We start from the raw sequence: 23,190 nt of genomic DNA on the forward strand, positions 1-23,190 counted from the left end.
TTACTATGCTTATTTTTTGAAGGATGTAGGCTTCTAAAGGACCATCCAGGTGAGTGTGGTGTTTGATTCAGGCTTTTATAAGGTGAGACCCTCAGCTGCAAAGTATCTGAAGTTTATTTTCATTGCTAAAGTTAAGTAGAGAATTCTCCTTTGATAAAGAATATTCTTGGAAAGTATGGGGTAGAAGGTTGTATCAGTTAACTTTCAATTTTCATGTATACATTTATCGAGGATTCTTAATACCTTCACTACCCCATCCTCTTTTCATATGGTCTACTTAAGGGACTTTATTCTGATCTCACTGTGTTTTTCTTTCTGTAGGATGGATAGAATGACAGAAGATGCTCTTCGCCTGAATCTGTTGAAGCGGAGCTTGGACCCGGCAGATGAGCGAGATGATGTCCTGGCAAAGCGGCTCAAAATGGAGGGGCATGAGGCCATGGAACGTCTGAAGATGTTGGCACTGCTCAAAAGAAAGGATTTAGCGAACCTTGAAGTGTCACATGAGTTACCTACCAAACAGGATGGCAGTGGTGTCAAGGGCTATGAAGAGAAACTCAATGGGAATCTGAGGCCTCATGGAGACAGCAGGACTGCTGGAAGGCCAGGCAAAGAAAACATCAATGATGAGCCTGTGGATATGAGTGCTAGACGAAGGTATGGCTTAGTTCAGAGGTCTCCAAGGATAGGATCTTCTCGTAAAGCCTATGAAAATGGAATGAATTCTAGCAAGAAAAGGGTGTTATTTATCCTAAAGCTTCTTGAAAGAAGATATATCTGTATTATATATGTTGGCCGTGAATTCTCCTAATTTCCAAATAAAACTAGGTGTGCTTAATTTTGTTTAGTTTTCACTCTTAAGATATATAGCAGTCATTCTGGATAAAGGGGATACTAGAAAACTGATAGTCCAAGTATACCTTCACTCTAATAACATCTTTTAAAAAAAAAAAAAAAAATTGCGTTGTATCAGTTCCAATTCATAACAACCCTGTAGGACAGAGTAGAACTGCCCCATAGGGTTTCCATGGCTGTAATCTTTACAGAAGCAGATTGCCACATTTTTCTCCCTCAGAGCAGCTGGTGGGTTCAAACCACCAACCTTTCATTTAGCAGCCGAGCACTTAACCACAGCTTCACCAGGGCTCATTATAACCATCTTGTTGTTGTTGTTGTTTGCCATCGAGTCAGCCCCGACTCATAGTGACTCCTCCTTGGGTTTCCTAGGCAGTATCACTACGGAAGTAGGATTGCCCAACCTTCCTTCCGAGGAGTGGCTGGTGGGTTTGAACCACCAGCCTTCTGGTGAGCAGTTCAAGTGCCTTAGGCACTATGCTACCAGAGCTCCTTATATACCATCTTAGGAGGGGGAAAAACTTTTTAGATCATTTCTAGTTTTAGAATCTGTTTATTATGGAATCTCAGCTTTTAATATATCAAAAAACACAGGACTGGTTTGTCCTTCTGTCAACAAGGAAATTGGTAATATGTTTGCATTCTTGCTATGTTTATGTCACTCCCCCTACCCTCCACATATGCATACACATTTGCTAGTGTGTATGCTTGCCCTCATGCTGTTGCAGGCACTCTTCCCCTTCCTCACTCTCCCCTCCCTCCTAACACAGAAACACATTCTCACAAGCCTTTTTTCTGGTGCCTGTAATGGTCAAGTACTTAAAACTTTGTACCATACGCTAAGGAGAGGTGCCTGGAACTGGCTGAGGATAGAACCTGCCTGAGTAGTAAATCATGATATAATCCTAGTTTTAAGAATATTCAGCTTATTAATGTTTCAGATAGTTGATAGGCATAAGAATTACTCTTCAGTGCTTAGTTACTCTTCAGCTGACCTTCTTGACTGTCCTAGGGTTGATCCAAAGCAGAATCATTTAAGAGGCCTAACTGGGAGCTCTGGTACCTAAGGCATTTGACTGCTAACCAGAAGGCTGGTGGTTCAAACCTACCAGCCACTCTTCGGAAGGAAGATTGGTCAGTCTGCTTCTGTAGAGACATTGCCTTCGAAACCCAAGGAGGGGTCGCTATGAGTCGAGATTGGCTTGACAGCAGTGAGTTAGCTGATGGAAAAGGAAAGGGAGAGGAAAGAATGGTTATAACCTTGTATGTATTTCTTTCTCTACCTTTTACTGTTTACTTACTAGTCTTGTCTCAGCACTGTTTTTTAAACACCATACCCTGTGAGGGAATGCTATTCTTGGTAATTCTGTTGTTGTTGTGCCGTGGAGTCGACCCAACTCATAGCAACCCCTCCTTGGGTTTCTGAGGTGGTATCTCTGCAGAAGTAGATTGCCTAACCTTTCTTCCGAGGAGTGGCTGGTGGGTTTGAACTGTCAGCCTTCTGGTTGGCAGTCAAGTGCCTTAGTTACTACAATCATTAAAAATCCTTAGGAAACTTAAGATAAATTTACTAGTGATCCTGGAAGAGGAGAACAACAGTACCTACAAGTTGTAAGTATTATCAGCAGAATATTATAAAAGGCGATTAATTCTTGAGCCTCTGGAAGAAATGAATGTGATCATGAACAACCCATTTGCTCCATAATCAACCTTACCTTTCTGGAACAAGTGACTAATCCTACTTAATCAAGGGAGAGAAAAAATAAGAATGTCGGATGGATTCCTCACATCCTAAATTGGAACTTTAAATATATTTTTCATAAAAACATTGTTACACATTTTGGTAAGATCTCATTAATGTAATCTTGTTAATTAATTGCCCAGTATCTTAAATACATTATGTGTTAAAAGTCAGACTGCCCTGAAAACCCAACTATTGCATTTAATTTTATTTTTTGGGGAATGAACTTTTGAAACATAATCCTTTAGGAGCTGGGGACTGTTTTAATGGCCTCCAGGAAAAGATGCTTGGTGAACACCATCTAACTCTCTACTCTACCTGAAAAAGTAGGCCTTTTTGTTCCCTTCTTGTTCCTTTTTGTTCCCTCTTTTGTTACCAGATACTGTCAGTGATTTTCACTTAGCCCTCAGCTCTATTTTGTAAGAATGAATAATATTGATAGATTGCTCAGCAAGAAAAAAACATGATTTCTTTGATATGGGCAAAAGGGAGAGAGAATTTGAAAGCAGAAAAGATGAAGAGTTCTTGACATGGTAGTATATCATAATTGCCTGAATATTTTTTGTCATCATTTGATCAAGTTATGTATCTATGAAATAAGGTATGCATGAAACCAATACTACTGATATTTTGGAATGCTAGAAAGACTTGTCAGTTCTCTTACTGTTCCATTGTTTTTACTTCTGAGATAAGGATTAGCTTTATAGCATCTGGGAATCTGCCAATTTGAGTCACAAGTGATATCAGCAAAGAATTGGCTTTTAATATTATCTCTCTAAGGAACTCTGGTGGTGTAGTGCTTAAGGCATTTGCTAATCAGAAGGCTGGCGGTTCAAACACACCAGCCACTCTGTGGAAGGGAGACGAGGCAATCTACTTCACTAAAGATTTGCCACTTTGGAAGCCCAAAGGGGGTCACTGTGAGTTGGAGTTGACTTGATGGAAGTGAATTTGTTTTTTTGTTTTGGATTATCTCTCTAAGAGGTAGAGTGTCATACTTAAAAACCCAAACATTGCAATATAGTAGTAAAACTTGCAAAAGCCAGAACCTGTATAAGACAGAAATCTGTCAGAGAAAGAAAACTATTTTCCACTAAATAGTGATAGAAAAGTGGTGACTGTATCCTGTCAAAGGTAGTAAACTTGGAAGACCTAGAAAAATAAGGCAGTCCCATCAAGTTCTGGCCTCACAGTTTTCACTTGTATATGTTTGAAAAAGGGCAAAATAATTCCTCTCTCTGGAAAATTTAACAAATGAGGCCAGAATCCCAGGTCATAGGTTTTGGTTTTGGTTTTTTAAAGTACTGGACTTTGCTTTACTTGTGCTTTCTATCTAACGTGGGTCTGATTATATACAAGAATGAAGTATTTAGGTTTGTTCTCAGATACAGCTACCTGACAGATGCCACTAAACTTTAAAATCGCTATCCAGAAACGGCTTTGCTTGTCTTGCTGCTGACTGATACCTAACCAGGAGCTAATACTCAATTTGAACGAGAAAGAATTCCCTCCAGTCAGGAACAGAATGAAAAGAACTTCTGACTAAAGATGTAAATGTTGGGGAATCAGGTAGAGAAGAGGAAATCTTATGACAGATTTAAAAAATCACCACAAGATGAATATATACATTTTATTTAGGTGTGTGTGCCTTACCACAAGCCATGATATTTTCAGTTGCCTCATATGCATGTGAGAGCTGGACAATAAATAAGAAAGACCAAAAAAGAGTTGATGCTTTTGAGTTGTGGTGTTGGCGAAGAATGCTGAAAGTACCACTGCTAAAAGATCTAACAAATCCGTCCTGGAGAAAGTGCAGCCAAGAATGCTCCTTGGAAGTGAGAATGGCCAGACTTCGTCTTACTTGGTTTGGTCATGTTATCAGAAGGGACCATTCCCTGAAGAGGAATTTCATGCTTGGTAAGGTGGGGAAGGCCCTCAACAAGATGGATTGACACAGTGGCTGTGGCGATGGGCTCAAGTATAGCAAGGATCATGGAGCTGGCGTGGGACCGGGCAGTGTTGTGTTCTACTGTGTATAGGGGTCTCTGTGAGTCAGAGACAATGGCATAATAACAACAACAACATTTAGGTGTGACAATTATCCCAAGAACTTGGGGTTAAAGGACGAAAGGCTTTTTCCTCCCTCTAGTGGATTTTTCTGCAACCCCACATTCTCAGTTTTCTGGGTCTGTGACTAAGCCGCTAGACAACACACTCGGAAGAAGGAGGAGAGGCAGCCATCCACTTCTCAAAGAATTGGCCAGTGGAAACCTTATGGTTAGCAGTGAAACGTTGTGTGATATAGTGCCAGAATATGAGCCCCTCATGTCTGAAGGCACTCAAAATATAACTGGAGAAGAGCTCCCTCCTCAGAGTAGAGCCAGCCTTAATGATGTACAGAGAGTAAAGCTTTCAGGACCCCCATTTGCTAATGTGGCACATCTCAAGATGAGAAGAAACAACTGCAAACATCCATTAATAATTGGAACGTGAAATGTGCAAAGTATGAATCTGGGAAAATTGGAAGTTGTCAAAAATGGAGTGCATAAAGATCAATATCCTAGGCATTAGTGAGCTGAAATGAACTGGTTTTGGCCATTTTGAATCAGATGATCATATAATCTACTATGCTGGGAATGACAGATTGAAGAAGAATGGTGTGGTATTCTTCATCACAAAGAATGTATCAAGATCTGTCCTAAAGTACAGTGCTGTCAATGATAGGATAATATCCATATGCCCATGAGAAAGACCAGTTAATACTACTACTATTCAAATTTACACACCAACCACCAAAGCCAAAGATGAAGTTTTTGAAGAGTTTTACCAACTTCTGGAGTCTGAAATTGACCAAACATGCAATCAAGATGTGTTAATTATCACTGGTGATTGGAATGCAAAAGTTGGAAATAAAGAATCATCATCAGTAGTTGGAAAATGTGGCCTTGGTGATAGAAAATGTTGCTGGAGATTGCACAATAGAATTTTGCAAGGCCTACGACGTACTCATTGTGAATACCTTCTTCAACAACATGAACGGTGGCTATACATGTGGACTTTGCAAGACGGTGTACCCAGAAATCAGATTGACTACATCTGTGGCAAGAGGTGATGGAAAAACTCAACATCTTCAGCCAAAACAAGGCCAGGAGCTGACTATGGAACAGACCATCAACTGCTCATAATCAAGTTCAAGTTGAAGCTGAAGACAATTGAAAGAAGTGCATGAGATACTATGGCCCTGGGAGATACTTCAGGCCTGGAATAAAACTCACTCCTAGGGGGCTCGCTCTTAGCCCAATAGTAAATAAGGTGTACACGCAGACCACTCAATCCAAGGTGACACACCCACATAGTCTATGGAAATGCATCCCTTGGAGCAATTGACCACGGGGCACCGGAGGGGCAATATTCACACAGAGGAAATGCAGGACACACAGGAGTGCATAACTATGAGGGGTACAGGACATGGAGTTACTGGGCAGGGAGGGGGGGAGGAGTGTGGGTTAGGGTTGGGGATAGTAGTTGGGCAGTGAAACTAAATATACATGAAATGTTGAATGTAAAACTCTGCTCTGTAAACTTGCACCTAAAGTGCACATGCATGCACACACACACACAAGTCCATGAGAGCCAAAATATGACCTTGGTTATATTCCACCTGAATTTAGAGACCATCTAAAGAATAGATTTGATGCATTGAATACCAGTGACCAAAAAACCAGAGAGATTGTGGGATGACATAAAGAACATCATCCATGAAGAAAGCAAGAGATCATTAAAAAGACAGGAAAAGAAGAAAAGACCAAAATGAATGTGAGGAGAGACTCTGAAACTTGCCCTTGAATGTAGAGTAGCTAAAGCAGATGGAAGAATTGACAGGATAAAAGAGCTGAACAGAAGATTTCAAAGAGGAACTTGAGAAGAAAGAGTCAATTATTATAATGAAATGTGCAAAGACCTGGAGTTGGAAAGGAAGAAAAGAAGAAAGAACATGCTTGGCATTTCTCAAGCTGAAAGAACTGAGGAAAAAATATTAGCCTCGAATTCCACTATTGAAAGATTTCCATAGACAGTATGTTGAATGATGCAGGAAACATCAAAAGAAGATGGATGGAATACACAGAGTCACTATACAAAAAAGAATTGGTAGATGATTATCCATTTCAGGAGGTGGCATATGATCAAGAACCAGTGGTACTGAAGGAAGAAATCAAAGCTGCACTGAAGGAATTGGCAAAAAACAAGGCTCCAGTAATTGATGGAATACTCATTGAGATGTTCCAACAAACAGGTGCTGTGCTGGAGGCACTCATTCATCTATGCCAAGAGATTTGGAAGACAGCTACCTGGCCAACTGTCTGGAAGAGATCCATGTTTGTATCCATTCCACAGAAAGGTGATCCCACAGAATGTGGAAATTACTGAACAGTATCATCGATATCACACACAAGTAAAATCTTACTAAAGATAATGCAAAAATGGTTGCAGCAGTATATTGATAGGGAACTTCCAGAAATGCAAGCTGCATTCAGAAGGGCACATGGAATGAGAGATATCATAGCTAATGTCAGATGGATTTTGGCTCAAAGCAAAGGATATCAGAAAGATGTTTACTTGTGTTTTGTTGAATATGCAAAGGCATTCGATTGTGTGGACATAACAAATTGTGAATGACATTGAGAATGGGAATTCCAGAATGCTTAATTGTACACATGAAGAACCTGTACATAGACTAGGAAGCTGTCATTCAAACAGAACAAGGAGAATACTGCATAGTTTAAAATCAGGAAAGACGTGTGTCAAGGTTGTATCCTTTCACTGTACATATTCAATCTATATGCTGAGCAAATAATCGGAGAAGTTGGACTATTTGAAAAAGAATATGGCATCAGGATAGGAGGCAGGCTCATTAAGGACCTTAGATATGCAGATGACACAACTTTGCTTGCTGAAAGTGAGGATGACTTGAAGCATGTACTGATGAAGATTAAAGACTGCAGTCTGCAGTATGGATTACACCTCAACATAAAACAAAAATCCCAACTGGACTAATAAGCAGCATTACAATAGATGGAGGAAAGATCAAAGTTGTCAAAGTCTTCATATTGCTTGGTTCTACAATCAATGCCAATGGAAGGAGCAGTCAAGATACGACAGATTGGGCAAATCTGTTGCAAAAGACCTCTTTCAAGTGCTGAAGAGCAAAGTTGTCTCCTTGAAGACTAAGATGCGCCTAACCAAAACCATGGTATTTTCATTCGCCTCACATGCATGTGGGGAGCTCTGGTAGCATAGTGCCTAAGGCACTTGACTGCTGATCAGAAGGCTGGCGGTTCAAACCCACCAGCCACTCCTTGGAAGGAAGATGGGGCAGTCTACTTCCGTAGTGATACCGCCTCGGAAACCCAAGGAGAGGTCGCTATGAGTCGGGACCGACTCGACAGCACTTAACAACATATGCGTGTGAGAGCTGGACAGTGAATAAGGAAGACTGAAGAAGAGATGCTTTTGAGTTGTGGTATTGGCGAAGAATGCTAAAAGTACCGTGAACTGCTAAAAGAACTAACAAATCTATCCTGGAAGAAGTGCTGCTGAAATGCTCCTTGGAAGTGAAAATAGCCAGACTTTGTCTCACCTACTTTGGTCATTGTATTGGTTACCTAGTGCCACTCTGACAGGAATATACCACAAATGGGATGGCCTTAACAAGCAGGAGTTTTCTTACAATTTGGAGGCTTTAAGTCTGAGTTCAAAGTGCCAGGCTCTAGGGGCTAGGTGAAAGCCCTTCAACCTTGGGTTTCAACTCTGCCTCCTGCTCCTGGCCCACTGAGGCTTGAGGCTTTTCTTCACACAGACAGCTGCTGGCTGCTGAGGCTGCCAAGCCCAAGGTTGACAAGTAAAAAGGCCACAGTCCCAATGTTACCAAACCACACAGCAGACCATTAATTCAAGTCCGTTGAAGGTCCCAAGGTTGACAGAGCATGGGAGGCTATTGAACAATGACTCGGCTACATGCAAGCTTTAAGTGTGGCATAAGCTAGAGACCATTCCCCAAGGCTTCTCTTTATATACAGGAAGCAGACCACATCTCTAAGGCAGCTAGTCATCTCACAGTAGATTCCATCATGGATTGATTACCAGTCTCATCATGGGGAATACTACATCCAGCTGCCCAGCCACTCAACCAGGCCCAGCCAAGTTGATACACAGACTTCACTACCACAGTTATGTTGTCAGAAAGAGACCATTCTCTGGAGAAGGTTATCTTGTTTGGTAAAGTGGAGGGTCAATGAAAGAGGGGAAGGCCCTCAATAAGATGGATTTACATAGTAGCTGCTGCAGTGGGCTCAGGTATAGTAGCGATTGTGAGGCTGGCACAGCACCAGGCAGTGTGTCATTCTGCTGTGCATAGGGTCGCTATTAGTTGGAGATGACTCGACGGCACCTAACAACAACAACATGACCAGTGATTATAGATCAGTCCAGACAAACTTCATAGTTTCCAAGATAGTCATTTCATCATTCTGTTTCCATATTTTGTTTCTTCAGCTAAAGTTGGTTGATTTTAGCAACTCGCTTTTACCTTATAGAGAAACCGAATGCCTGTCCCAGTCATCGGGGGGCTGTGTTCAATAGGCATCCAAGTCCCAGCAGCACTTGAGCCAGGAGTACCTGAGAAATGGTGGAGAATCTCTCAGGTTTGTGGGTGTATAAGTATTAAGAGGTTGAGTTAAATGTTTAAATGAGACCAAGAACACATTGCCCTAGACCTGTATGCGTCTAACTATGTGGAAAATCTCAGGGAAAGTAGACTCTGGAAAGATGTTTTTGGATTAAGAAATCAGAGATTTAGAAAAAACGGCCATTGATTTGGGAGCCTAAGACAATCAGAGTTTCTAGGATGCTTATTACCCCAGGACTTAGGGGAGTGATTGCCATTTTTCATCATTTTAGAGAAACAGGTATAATGCATTTAAGAATGGGGGGAGCCATAGTGGGAGATTTATATTTCAAAGTCTTTACTAGACAGCTGCTTTCAGAGTCAAGGTGCTAAATAGAACTCTGGTATGAGAGTTCCATATATTTAGTTGTGGGAAAAACATGTAGAATTTTTATGAAAATCTGTGTGATAAGAGCATTCATCTCTAATTCATATTTCTAAAGCTACTCAGTGCCTTTTAATCTTTGGCCTGACAGCCTTAATAAGATATACAGACAGGGGCAGTACTCTTGCTGAAGTTTTGCTGTCACTCACATTGTGGTGTCATCTTTATCCTAGGATTTGAGTGCCTCTGTCTGTGCCCGGATGAATGAAGACAAACCCCGAGTTCCCTCGGATTTCTTTGTTTGTTGTAGAAAATAATTTCTTAAATTTTCTATGAATCTTCCTTGTCAGAAATGCCTTCATTTTTCCTTTTTGTTGTCTAGTGAGCCAGACCGAGGAAGGCTAACCCCCTCCCCAGACATCATTGTTTTGTCTGACAATGAGGCTTCTAGTCCCCGTTCCAGCTCTCGAATGGAAGAAAGACTCAAAGCAGCCAACCTAGAGATGTTTAAGGTAAAAACAAAAACACTATTTTATTTCATGTTCCTTCTGAAAGAGTGCAGTTCTGTTTTTTGACTATTTACTTCTGTATCTAAATAACTAAATAACCAGTCATTGATGAAAACTCTTTGTAGTCATTCTCAACCTCAAGGACATGTTTACTTGGCAGGAACTGTTAGAATCAAGTGGAGAAGATAGTTTGAAAAAACATATTCAGTGTAATGTCTTTGGAAAATGAAAACAAAACTTCATAATTCAAGTCATGTCAAACATACTCTATCCTGGGTCTTAGAATATGGAGAGATTCCTAAGTTCTTATGCATATTTAGAGGAAACGTGGCTTTAAAAGATTTAGAAGAATTATTGTAAAGGAAACAATAATGTTTCTCTTTTGGTCATTTTTTTCATCTCACAGGGACTCTGGTCAATTAGCATTTATATATGGGCCCTTCATTCATTCTGCGATTATATGAATACCTACTAAATACCTGGCACTGTTCCAGACCCCAGAGATACAAAGATATCAATCCCATTACCATTCTACTTCTTGAGTGGGAGATAAAGGTTTTAGACCTTAAAAGTAGAGATCATCTTTTAGGAAGGGATTTGAGTACCTGCTGCCATAGCAGACAGTCTCCTTGTTTCCCCAGGGGAAAGGCATTGAGGAACGTCAGCAGCTCATCAAGCAGCTGAGAGATGAACTACGATTAGAAGAAGCTCGACTGGTGCTGTTAAAGAAACTGAGACAGAGTCAGCTGCAGAAAGAGAATGTAGTCCAGAAGGTAATGAGCCTGTGAAATAAGGAACTAGAAAAATGAAGAAAAACTGGTTTAAGAATGGTCTACCCCAGGTAGGCTCAGCTGGGTGGTTCATTCTTCTCTGGTTCCATGGTGTTTAATTTCTAGGAGTAGTGATTTTTTTTCTTTTTTTTTTTTCAGTCTTAGACCTTAAACAAGGAAACCTTAATTCTACTGTTTCCTGGTTAACAGGAGCTTTATACCAACAAGGATATTTAAATATCTAGAATTGTTCTAGATTTTTACTTTTGATTATTATTAGCTTTTTCTAATGTCATTTTCTCTTCTCTCTTCCAGACTCCAGTTGTACAGAATGCAGCATCTATTGTTCAGCCATCTCCTGCCCATGTGGGACAGCAGGGCCTATCCAAGCTTCCCTCCCGGCCTGGGGCCCAAGGGGTTGAGCCTCAGAATTTGAGAACATTACAGGTATGTGACCCATAATGGGAGGGCCAGAGTCAAAGGACTTCATTTGTCCTATCTTTGTTCAGGGCTTTTGTAAAGATTACAGAAGAGAAGAACCTAGCCATGGTAGAGATGTTAATAATGCAGATAACACTGTTGGTGTCCCATATGACATGATTTAGTCTACGATAGGATGAATAATCATCATTTCTCCACTGTTGTTTTTCTTCTCTAGAAAAGGTTTCTACTTTAGCTGTTTTCCATACAGAGTTAAATAATGTATACCAAAAAAGGCAGGGAATTCCTAGCTACTAGTAAAGAGCCCAAGGGGCTCTGGTGGTGTAGTGGATAAGGCATTTGGCTGCTAACCAGAAGCTCAGCGGTTCAATCCCACCAGTTGCTCCACAGAAGGAAGGTGGAGCAATCTACTTCCCTAAGTATTTACAGCCTTGGAAACCCAGTGGGGATTGCCGTGAGTTGGAATTGACTTGATGGCAGTGAGTTTGAATTTAGTAAGGAGTCCTGGTGGCCCAGTGGTTAAAGTGCTTGGCTGCTAACCAGGATGTCAATAGTTCGAACTCACCAGCCACCCTATAGGAGAAGGATGTGGCACTCTGCTTCTGTAAAGATTTACAGAATTGGAAACGCTTTGTGGGAGTTCTATCATGTCCTATAGGGTTGCTATAAGTCAGAATCAACTCGATGACAATAAGTTTGGGTAATCAGGGTTTACAGTGATGGTAGATTTATCCCAAAGAACGTTAGACAAAAATACCAAATCTGGACATCAAGCTCATTTGGCATAACATACTATACAAAACATTGTTCCACCTCCTACTTTGGCAAGAAGTGACTGGGATCTTAAAAGCTTGCAAGCAGCCATCTGGATGCAACAATGGGTCTCTCCTCATCCAGAGCAAAGAAGAATGAAGAAAACCAAAAATTCATGAAAACAGTCCTAGCGACTGGTGTACCATGTGATCCGCAACCCATACGACTGTGAGACCAGAAGAACTAAATGGTACCTGGCTACTACTGTCAACCACTTGGAGGGGGATCTATGTAGGAGATCCTAGATAGAGAAGGAGAACAATGTGGAACAAAACTCAAAATCATTTGGAAAAAAAAAAAAGGGACTAGGTTTGCTGGTCTGATGGAACCTAGTGAAACCTCTGAGACTATGGTCTGTAGCTGCCCTTCAGGTCTGGAATTAAACCCACACCTGTGACTTCCAGCCAAACAAAAGACAGGCATAGAAGTTGAACATTTACCTGAGGTAGATACACTCCTTGGAGAGAACAATCATGGAAGAAAGAAGGCTGTATATGCACAGGGAGACAGCTCAGGGGGCAGGAGTGCATGGACGGAAGGACACAGGGAAGAGGTAACTATGGGGAAGAAGTGGGAGGGGAGCTGTTGCATTGTGGTAAATTGTAGTCAATGTCATGAGACAAAGTGTATATGAACTGCTGTATGGAAAGTGAATTTGCTCTGTAAATTTTCACCCAAGTCAGAATTAAAAAATATATGTAAATAAATACCAAATCTAACTCTGTTCTTATGTTGTACTCAGCTATGCATTATAGGCACTGTTTTCTCTTCAACATTTTGTAGTACATTACACTGCCTGTGACTTGTTCTTTTCTTCCTTTTTCCCTTCAGGGTCACAGTGTCATCCGTTCAGCAACCAACACCACCCTTCCACATATGTTGATGTCTCAACGTGTTATTGCACCAAACCCAGCTCAGCTCCAGAGCCAGCGGGGCCCACCTAAACCTGGCCTTGTACGCACCACAACACCCAACATGAACCCTGCCATCAATTACCAGCCAGTAAGAGGGAGCCCTAATGTGGTAACAAAGAGACCCTTCATTTGGTTTCCCTGTTGGAAAGGCCATATGTTTTAAGTTTGGGAACATAGAGAAACTCTAAAACCAAAAAAACCAAACCCACTGCTGTGGAGTCGAATCCAACTCATAGCAACCCCTCCTTGGGTTTCTGAGGCGGTATCACTACGGAAGTAGATTGCCCAGCTTTCATTTCAAGGAGTGGCTGGTGGGTTTGAACTGTCAGCCTTCTGGTTAGCAGTCAAATGCCTTAGGCACCACGCCACCAGAGCTCCCAGAGAAACTTTAGGACAAGAATAATTTGGGTGGAGCTTAGATTGAGAGCAGTTCCAAAAGTGGAAGCTTTGAGGAATGAGATGAAAATAATGGTGGAATAAAGAGGTTATACAGCAGAGCATCAGTAAGCTAGAATCTCTTTAGAAGACAGAGGTAGAAGGATCTAGGGAATAAGAAGCATAAGAACATATGACATAATAGTATCCCTAGTCTTTATGTTTCTCATAGCTCACAGTTTTAGCTCACAGCCACCATCATTTTTTTCCTGTGTGCCAGAGTTCTTTTTCAGTAAATAAATTGGATACCTCTCCTGTCTTCCCCCCCGCCCCTTGAGTTTTTGGAAAGTAGTCCAGGGTAGGATCTCAGTATGTGTCCTCTGCCAAGAAAGCAAAAATTGGTCCTTTCTCTCACATACCATCACTGACCCCCATTCTCAATTTATTTTAGCAGTCAAGTTCTTCTGTTCCCTGTCAGCGAACAACATCCTCTGCCATCTATATGAACCTTGCCTCCCATATCCAGCCAGGGACCGTGAACAGAGTGTCCTCACCACTTCCTAGCCCCAGCGCCATGACTGATGCTGCCAACTCACAGGCTGCAGCCAAATTGGCTCTTCGCAAACAGCTGGAAAAGACACTCCTGGAGATTCCACCCCCTAAACCTCCTGCTCCCTTGCTTCACTTTTTGCCTAGCGCAGCCAATAGCGAGTTTATCTACATGGTAGGCTTGGAAGAAGTCGTACAGAGTGTCATTGACAGCCAAGGTAAGCCTATGTCCACTACACAGTCTATCTAAGCACAAGAGGTTGCCAAGTCTGATTGATTGGGCAGGGTACTGTGCCAATATTTCTTGCTATAGCCAAACCACCTCCAATCCTTTATTTAGAAGTTATTTGGGAGCAGCATATCAGAAAAGCTTTTTGTGTTTCTGTGTATTTTGCGCTTGATGTTTTTATTGTGAATTTTGTGTATCTATTTTTTTTTTTTTTTGCTTTATATTCTTTTAAATGGTGTGTATTATGATACAAGCATAATTTGGTGAATAGACATATATTTTTAATATCAGTGTTTGTCCAGCATTGTGCTGCATTATACCGATTATGTTCCTACCCTTTGAAAGCTTACAGGTGAGAAAATAGAATACTAAACTGATGTAGATAACTAAATATAGGGGGAAATAACCAAATGAAAGTTGTAAACCAATACTGAACTAGATGATAAAGTGTTAACACCATACAGTCTAGAGTAATGGAAGTTATTAAACTTGAATTGCCAAACATTTGGACTTAGGAGAACACCTGAGAGTAGAGGGAAGTACCTGTAGGGCTCAGTATTGGCTATAAACAGACCACAGAGTGGATAATTCACACACTGATAGCTAAAAGTTAACGTGTACATAGAAGGTTATGTGCAGTAAGGTATACAGGTGAGCTGTGGAGGTGCTGAGAAGCAAAAATACTAGTTGAGTTAGGTGGAGTCTTGTGACTCTGAATCGATGGAATGTTTTCTTCTCACTGTGATGCAGTATGAAATCAGGAGACTGAGATTCTAGTCCTAGCTCTGTCAGTTAGCTGTTCCCTGGATTTGGCTTTGTAAATGGGGATGGTACTATCTGAATTTCCTAAAGTAGTAGTAAAATCAAATGAAATAAAAGCACTTATAACTCAACAACAACAAAAAATAAAATGTTAAAAAAAAAAGTACAAGTTGTAGAATACTATGTTTCTAGTCTCATTTTTAATTCAGCAGAATAAACTCCTCATAAAAGTTCCATTTGGTGAGGAAAAACAGAGGAGAAGGAAAAGAAATGCAAAGCTACTGATTATTGTTTGTGTTGGTGTCTAGGCAAAGGCTGTGCCTCTCTTCTGCGGGTCGAACCCTTTGTATGTGCCCAGTGCCGCACAGATTTCACCCCTCACTGGAAGCAAGAAAAGAATGGTAAGATTCTGTGTGAGCAATGTATGACCTCCAACCAGAAGAAGGCTCTAAAGGCTGAACACACCAACAGGCTGAAAAATGCTTTTGTTAAAGCCCTACAGCAGGAACAGGTAAGAATTCTGACTTCTACTTGTCCAGATTTCTAAAGGTAGTTTCTTCTAGTTTAGAAGAGTTGTCCCTATGATTCCCACTGATCTTTGGACGTGAAAACCTAAGTTCCCTTTATTTCTCCTTATCATTCTATCTTTTCCATTTCCATTTGACTGATTATTTCTGAATGGGTAAGGACATAGTAACGTGTTATAGATGGAGCTGGGGGAAGGAAAAAAAGGCTTATGACTCTTGGCTTTCCCCATAGCACTAACGATCCCTTCTATTCTCGATTTCGTATTGTCAAGCATGGATTTTGGTGGGAGGAATTTATATTCGTACTGTAAATGTTTTTGGGAGAAGAATTATCTGCCATCCATATTTGATGAAGAAATAAAAGAGAAAGGGTAGATTATAAAGTAGCACAAGGAAAAATGGTGATGCTAGGGTATGTGAACATCTCCCAAAGTATTTATAGAATGAGAATGTCTTGGAGAGGAGAAAATGTATTAGGAAGCTCAGATACTTTTCCTCTGCCCTATTTCCCATACCACCACCCATCAGACCCCTTTGTTTAGGTAGCATCTTGGACTTTCTGGAAAATAGGAGTCTGAACCTCAGTAACTCATCAGCCTTAATTAATCAGTCAGTTTACCCCTAACACCCTGATCCCTACAACCAGCTTCTGAGAGCTAACATTCCTGGAGAGAGGAAACCCTTAATCAGTGAAGCAAGCTGGCTACTTATACCGAAAGACCTCCACACACCCACCCCACCAAACTCTTTTGCCTTTTCCATATCCCTCCAACTAGCTGGCAATATTAGAGATAAGACCTCTAGGTTTTCTGATGAGAAAATTGGGTGCTGTCCTGCCCAAATTGAACTGATGACTTCCAACAGGAAATTGAACAGCGATTACAGCAGCAGGCAGCCCTCTCCCCCACTACGGCTCCAGCTGTGTCCAGTGTCAGTAAACAAGAGACCATCATGAGACATCATACGCTTCGGCAGGTAAGGAACTCCCTCCTCCAGCCCTGATTTCTCTCAAGGGTTTATAAATCATTTATCTTTACTTGTCCTTTCTTCCACAAGAAATTACACAACTCTTCTACTTTTCTTCCATATCCTTGCCTCCCACCTTACCTTCCATCATGGTAAAGTTATGATCAGCTTTCTCCTCTTCATTACAGGCTCCACAGCCCCAGAGCAGCCTCCAGCGTGGCATACCCACATCTGCCCGCTCCATGCTTTCCAACTTTGCACAGGCACCCCAGTTGTCTGTACCAGGTGGCCTCCTTGGTATGCCAGGTAAGAAAGGTTTTTATGAGTATTTTTCTCAGGATTCAACTGGTTAGTATACGATTCTTCACAGTCCCCTTAGGTGAATTGTCCTCTCGTTGGCTTTCTGCTCTTTCTTTAGATCTACTCCCTTCACACTTACTGTTCAGCAAATGTTTGGTAAATTCTTGTTGCACTCCAGGTGTAGTACTAGGCACTAGGGTTTTGGTGGTGAAAGCAGTATAGTCCTTGCCTTTATCAATTTGAAGGCTAATATGCCCTCGAGTGTGTGGTTATTAATCCCTTTTGACCAGGACAGCAGGGTCAGCTGTCCTAATCCTGTTTGAATGATCCAGCATGCTTATCCACAGTTAGTACCCTAAAATTAAAGCACAGTAAGCTATTCTGTTTCTTTGATTCCTTTCCTCTCACCACTGTTTTGCCTATTTCTTACAAACAGTAGGACCACGTTCATTATTTTGGTACACTTAAAATTTCAGGAAGATCTCTTTCCCTAAAGGTTGGAAGCCAGAGGGGGAAGTTGCTACTGGAATAAATCTAGTTGAGTGTAGATTAAAGTGCAGATGACTTTTAATGTTTCATCTCTTTTTCCAACTCTGCAGCCCAGGGTAGTACAGTAGGGAGTGCTGTTTTCTCTTTTAATATCTGCCCTCCACTTTTGTCTCCTGGGTCTAGGTGTCAACATTGCATACTTGAACACTGGCATCGGAGGACACAAAGCCCCCAGTTTGGCAGACCGACAGCGGGAATACCTTTTAGACATGATTCCTCCCCGGTCTATATCGCAGTCCATCAGTGGACAGAAATAACGCCTGTTCCACTTGTCCTGCCCCAACCTTGAATCCTTGACCCTTTTCCTCTCCTATTGCCCCAACTTCCGTCGCATGCAGTGCCTGTACTGGTGCCTACCATACACGGAAAACAAAACAGAAAAGCAGAAGACAAAAAAATAGAAATCAACAAGAAAACACACGCGCCCTGCCCCGCACCTCCCCTTTATCTCATACTGCTGCGATCTGTTCTTCTGCCGCTCTGTCTTCTCTCTTCAGTTTCCTTTAACACTGAGGTGGACCTTCACCTCTGATAGAGGGCAGAGTGAGGTCCTGGGGAGAATCTATGCCCTCTGACGTGTGTTTCTAAAGTTTGTTTTTATGCTATAATTATTATCATTTTTAATGATGTTGTGTGTCCTCCCTTTGTTCAGTGAACGGTTAAACCTTTTTATTTTATCCCAATTTTTTTCTTTTTCTTTTTTTAAACACAAATGACATTCAATTAAATAATAGGAGCATTTTAATAAGGTCCCCAACTGCCATATAGGACATGACTGGGACTATAGGAGCAGTTTGTAATGCACTTAACCTGGGGTGAGGGGAGCTGGTGGTGTCACACGAGGAGCAGCACCGTCCCACCCAGCCTTGGCTGTCTCTGGACTGGAGAGCTCAGGAGAGAGTGTTAGTACTGGGCTTGGGTTCTAAGAATGAGGGGAAAGAGCCTAGAGGGAGAAGCTTTAAACTCTACCCTGGAATTTATTCATGGAAGAGGGGAAGGAGGTGATGATGAGTATAAAGTTGAACCAGGGAGGAATGAGAGCAGGTCCTGGCCTTCTTGATGCTGGGGGAATAAGATCGGTCTCCTGACCCCAGTGGGAACACGGAAGTCTTTTCTAGGCCAACTAGCCCAAATTCATTCCATCTTACTTTCTTTGTAAAATTTCCTCCCATCCCCCCTTTTTAAATCCTAGTCTGTCCCCTCTAACCACAGCCCCTTCTGTATAGAGGAATGGCTGTAGCCATACTGTTCCCAGGTACTTTGCTGGGTGTCCTAGAGGTTGGAATGAGCATTGGGGTGAGTGAAATAACAAAATGGGGGAAATAGACTTGGAAGAAAAAAGAAGAGGTTTCTCCCCTAGCAGTTGGGATTCTATATTTGTCTGTCCCCTACCCTCTGAGTGCCAGAAGGTGAGGGTGAGGCTACCTAATCAGGTTGGAGTCCTCTGCCTTGACTCTACTTCACTAACTGCAAAACCAACTGCTCAAAGCCAAACCACTCATATTATCAAAACAGCTTTGGACCTCTGCTTATAAAAATAGTTTTTGTTTCTTTTCCCACAATTCTATTAATTTTGCTTTTTTGTTGTTTTATTTTTCTTAAGTGCTACTAATGTAGAGAATGAATTGAATTGTGCAATGTTGCTGTTTTTGGGGATTGGGGAGATTAGCATCCCATTTGCCCCCATTGTGGGAGAAAGGGGAGGGGGCCAGGCTGTTATGAGGTAAGGGAAGCCCTTTAAAATAGGGTTTCTGCTCTCCTCATAGTGTGCACATGCCCGTCTCTCCAGCTCTGAAAGCTACCAGAGTGCACTGAAGGGATACTCTGAGCAGAGAGGTATGAGGAGGAGTTTAATATTTTACCCTTGAAAACCACCTGGGGAAGTTCCTCCACTTTTATTTTTAAAAGTTAAATAATTCTTTTAAAGTAAGGCACTTTTAAAATTAACACACACACAAGCTGCACATCTTTCCCCTTAAAAAGTTTGGAGGTGGAATGGGAGAAAGAGCTGGAATCAGGCTCAGTTCCCCCTACTGGCCTCTTACTCCCAACACCCCAGTACCACTGTGGGTGATTATACTGGCCCTACGGGCCTTCCCAGCTTATTTTCTTTATTCCCTTCTCCCAAATTCATTGAGCACTTAATAAAGGAGCAGAGATGCAGCCTGTATCTGGGCTCCCCCCAGTGGTGAAATGATCTGGAAGCTAGATGCTAGTAACAGGTAGTGACGGGGTCTTTTTCGAGTATTTTTCTGGGGAATGTGTTACCCCTGACTGTAAATGGTGGGGATGGGAGGGAGGGTTAATGGAACTGGGTCTGGGATTATTTTAAAATTATATATATATATATAAAGATATATTCTTACATCTTTTCTTTGCCCTCTGTGCTTTGAAAGCACTGGATAAATCGTTTGGTTTTGCTTTTCTCTCTTCCACAAAATTGGAAGCTAATTTTTTTTAATGTTTTCCTTAAAAGTCATCTTGCCTTGTGGCATGTCTGTCTAGCCCTCCCCCCCATGATGAAGTGCCATTTCTGTTATGTCTCTCTGTCCCCCAGCTCAGAGGTGCTCAGAGGTACGAGGTGCCCAAGCTTGTCAGTTGAGATTAAAAGTAAGGAACAGAGAATGTGCAATACCGTCTGGCTGGGGGTTGTCCCTGCCCTAAGCTGAGTCCCTTCCCTGGAAGCCAGGCCACCTTTGAATGGGGTTTGGAAGTAAGTTGTAGAGATGGGGAGTGATGGGGAAGAGAAATCTGTAGTCAAAGGCCTGCTTAGGTGCTGAGGTGCTGGGGGAAGAGGGTGGAGTCTTCCCTCTCTTTATCACCCCAGGGTCAGTTACATAGAAGCTGCTTATTGATGAGTAGAGTTCCGTGACCCTTCTCTCAGTTGCTGAAGTTGGATTTCTTTCCCCACCAGTCTGCATTTTCATACCCTTCCCAGGGATTAGTGATGGGGGTGAGGTCTCCCTAATCATGGTAAAGTATTAGCCTTCCACCTCCTCCCTTCCCTCCTTCTCCCTCATCCCTCTGTCTTCCACATTTCTCTGCTTTTTCATCACTGATTGCCTTGTATCCCTGCAAGTCTATTCTTAACTGTCCATCTCCAGGCCTTGGGCTCTGTAGACACTAAACTCTATGCCCTAAAGATAAGAGGAAAGGCCCTTTGTTCCCTGAGTCATCCTTTATCCCTAGAGCTCTGAAGCTCAGGGTTATAATAGAGTGAGTATCCCACCAGTTCTGTGTGGCCTTCTCCATCCCTAGAGGCACCAAAAGCAGTAGTTTATGGGCAGTGTCTTACTCCCTAGAAGCCTGAAATGGGTGGATTAGTGGTAAGGCTTGGGTAAAGCTAGGGAACAGAGGTCCTTATTTGTCAGTTTATTTTGTCATTTGACCACAGCATCCAGACTCCCTCCATCCCTGGAATAAGTATTTTTCTCCACACTTTTGGATGTATGTATGGTAGACATTTTTTTCTTTTCTTTTTTTTTTTTTTTTAAGACAGATAAATGTTTTCCTGCTTTGGTTACCTTTCCTTTCCCCTTTAAAAGGAATTAGCTGTAGAACTGCTTTGTAAAGATGCTTCTTGATATTTTACTTTTGTTCCTTCTCCCCCACCACTCCTTTTTCTCCCCACTCCTCCAGAAGGCAACCCCTTCTCTCCACACCCCCAACCCCATCCCAATCCTAGGCTCCTTTCCCTTCCAACAAGACCTTCATTAGCTTATGATATTTGCTGCCGAGATGTTATAACAAGGACTCATTCGTGTATATAAGCTATTTCTTGATCCATTTAAAAGGAATTGTACATTGTGTAGAAAAAAAAAAAACCTGAAAAAGAGAACAAAAAAAAAAAAGAAAAAAAAAAGCCCTAGCCATGGATATTGTGAAACTGTGTTATGTCATTTTGTAATGTGCCCGTTTGTGTATGATCCGTGCAAAAGGGTTTCTGGGGAAGGGGTGGGGGTAGGGAGGCAGGGCTGTGGAGGGTGGGTAGGGAGTGGGCCGGGCCCAGCGCACTGAGACTGGCAGCAGCTCCAACCCTATCCCTCCTTAGAGATGCCACCTCCCCCACCACCCACCCCTAATTTGTGCCTTGCCTCCCCACCCTGGAGTAGTCCCTCCGGGTCACCAGCACTGCCTTGGCAGAGCCCACTCCCTACCCTAACCTGCCCACCCTCCCTACCTCCCAGCATTAGGGTGATACTGTGGGGAAGTGCTGGGAATTGGGAGGTAGCCGAGGAATGGGGCAGTTCCTGGGGGCATCGAAACCAAGTATTATTATGAATTGTAATTGTATTTGCACTGTTTTTTTTTTTTTTTTTTCCTCTGATTGCATCAGCATATATACAATATAGCTATATAACAAAATTCAGTGTCAAACTTTCTTATGCAAGGGATTTCCCCTGCTCCCCCAAAAAAGAAAGAACCTAGTTGGACGGGCATTTGAGGGTGGATTGTCAGGGGATGTTAGAAAGAAAGGATTTTAATAAGTTGTCCTAAGGGAGGTCTAACCTGGTGAGAATCACATCCATCTACACACAGTTTTAGACTGTGTGCATTGAAATGAGGCTGGGTTACTGTGAAAGCTAGGGCTCTTGGTGCAGGACTGTGGGGAATATAGAGAACCCCCAACACAAAGGAAGATGGGGCAGTGGCACAGTCTGCAGACCTGGGGTCTTGTTCCAAGCTTTCTCACTAACTTGTGTGACATTTGGCAGAGTTAATTTTCTAGGTCTGTTTCCTTATCTGTGAAGTAAGAGGAATGATCGTATCTGGCCACCAGGTTCTATATTCTATGCTTCCTTCCCCTAAAGAAAAAGAAACTTGAGGGAAGTGTTGGGCTGAAACCAGAGGAAACTGCAGTGACTAGTGTTGAGCTAGTTAGGTGTATGGTGATGCTCTTGGACAGGTGCTAGCCCCTTACTGTTATCCCTTGGTTTGAGAAAGGCAGCAAAGTGATATCTTTAGCCTTATGCCTCTAGTCATCCATGGATGGGGGCAAGTTAGGGCCTAGCCACACCTCACAACCCACCACATAGCCCCTAAGGGTGGTTGACCAATGAATGCCCCAAGTTGGTGATCTGCTTACTCCCTTTGTGAGCTATAGGATACAGTACATCCCCCTCTCCTTGGTGAGGAATAGGAGAGCTCAGATACAGTCCACGCCCCGTCTCCTTCCTTCAGATCTCATCTGTACCCCCTAAAGGCAGCTGTTTCACAGTCTGTCTCCTTCAGGGCCCAATTTCCCCCCCAGTCTGGACTGAGTACTCCCACTCTCTATAGATTCTTGGCTGGTAAAGCCTGAAGAGCATACAGGATGATGGGTGGAGCCCTGGGGAAGGTGGAAAAGAGAGGTTAGGGGGAGTGGGGAGCAGGGAGGTGGGATGGCCTTCCCTGAGTGGGGTGGGCGGGAGGGGAACAAGACCCTTTTGCACAACTCTTTTTTAAGTTTCCCCCTTTTTTTTTTTTTTTTTTTTAACTCATTCTAATTTTGCATTGTGTTTGGGAAATAAAATGAAAAAACTAAGACCAATAGAAACTGGTTTTCAAAAAGGCAAATACACTCCCATCTGTTTCAGATGCTGCTGAGCACTTCAGCAGTGACAGATTCAAATAATAAGCTAATTTTTGGAGAAAGGATTAAAAGAAAAAAAAAAAAACTTTGTAATATTTATCACTTGCAAGCTATGTTTAATAAAGAAAGGAATGGTTTCTAAACTTTCCTGTGATGTGCTTTAGTCATGGTGGGGTGAGGGTGGCAGTCTTCTGGGAGTAATTTTGAAATAATCAAAGAGAAGAGTTCTGGCTTTAAATTTCCTGTGGTCCAGCCATGAAGACCTGGTT

At 42.2% G+C, this 23,190-nt stretch overlaps 1 protein-coding gene across 1 annotated transcript; it reads left to right on the forward strand.

Moving 5' to 3' along the window:
• Nucleotides 1-322: 322 nt before the first annotated feature.
• GATAD2B (GATA zinc finger domain containing 2B) lies at nucleotides 323-17,606 on the forward strand. The gene is made up of 10 exons (XM_007948567.2): nucleotides 323-657; nucleotides 10,028-10,157; nucleotides 10,796-10,927; nucleotides 11,240-11,371; nucleotides 13,010-13,180; nucleotides 13,919-14,234; nucleotides 15,316-15,518; nucleotides 16,399-16,509; nucleotides 16,689-16,806; nucleotides 17,473-17,606. Exons 1-10 carry the CDS (start codon nucleotides 323-325, stop codon nucleotides 17,604-17,606), a joined length of 1,782 nt encoding a protein of 593 aa, XP_007946758.1.
• Nucleotides 17,607-23,190: the final 5,584 nt, after the last annotated feature.

Source organism: Orycteropus afer, unplaced genomic scaffold (assembly GCF_000298275.1).
Source record: "Orycteropus afer afer isolate SDZICR_OR568_19922 unplaced genomic scaffold, OryAfe1.0 scaffold00217, whole genome shotgun sequence".
Lineage (NCBI taxonomy): Eukaryota > Metazoa > Chordata > Mammalia > Tubulidentata > Orycteropodidae > Orycteropus > Orycteropus afer.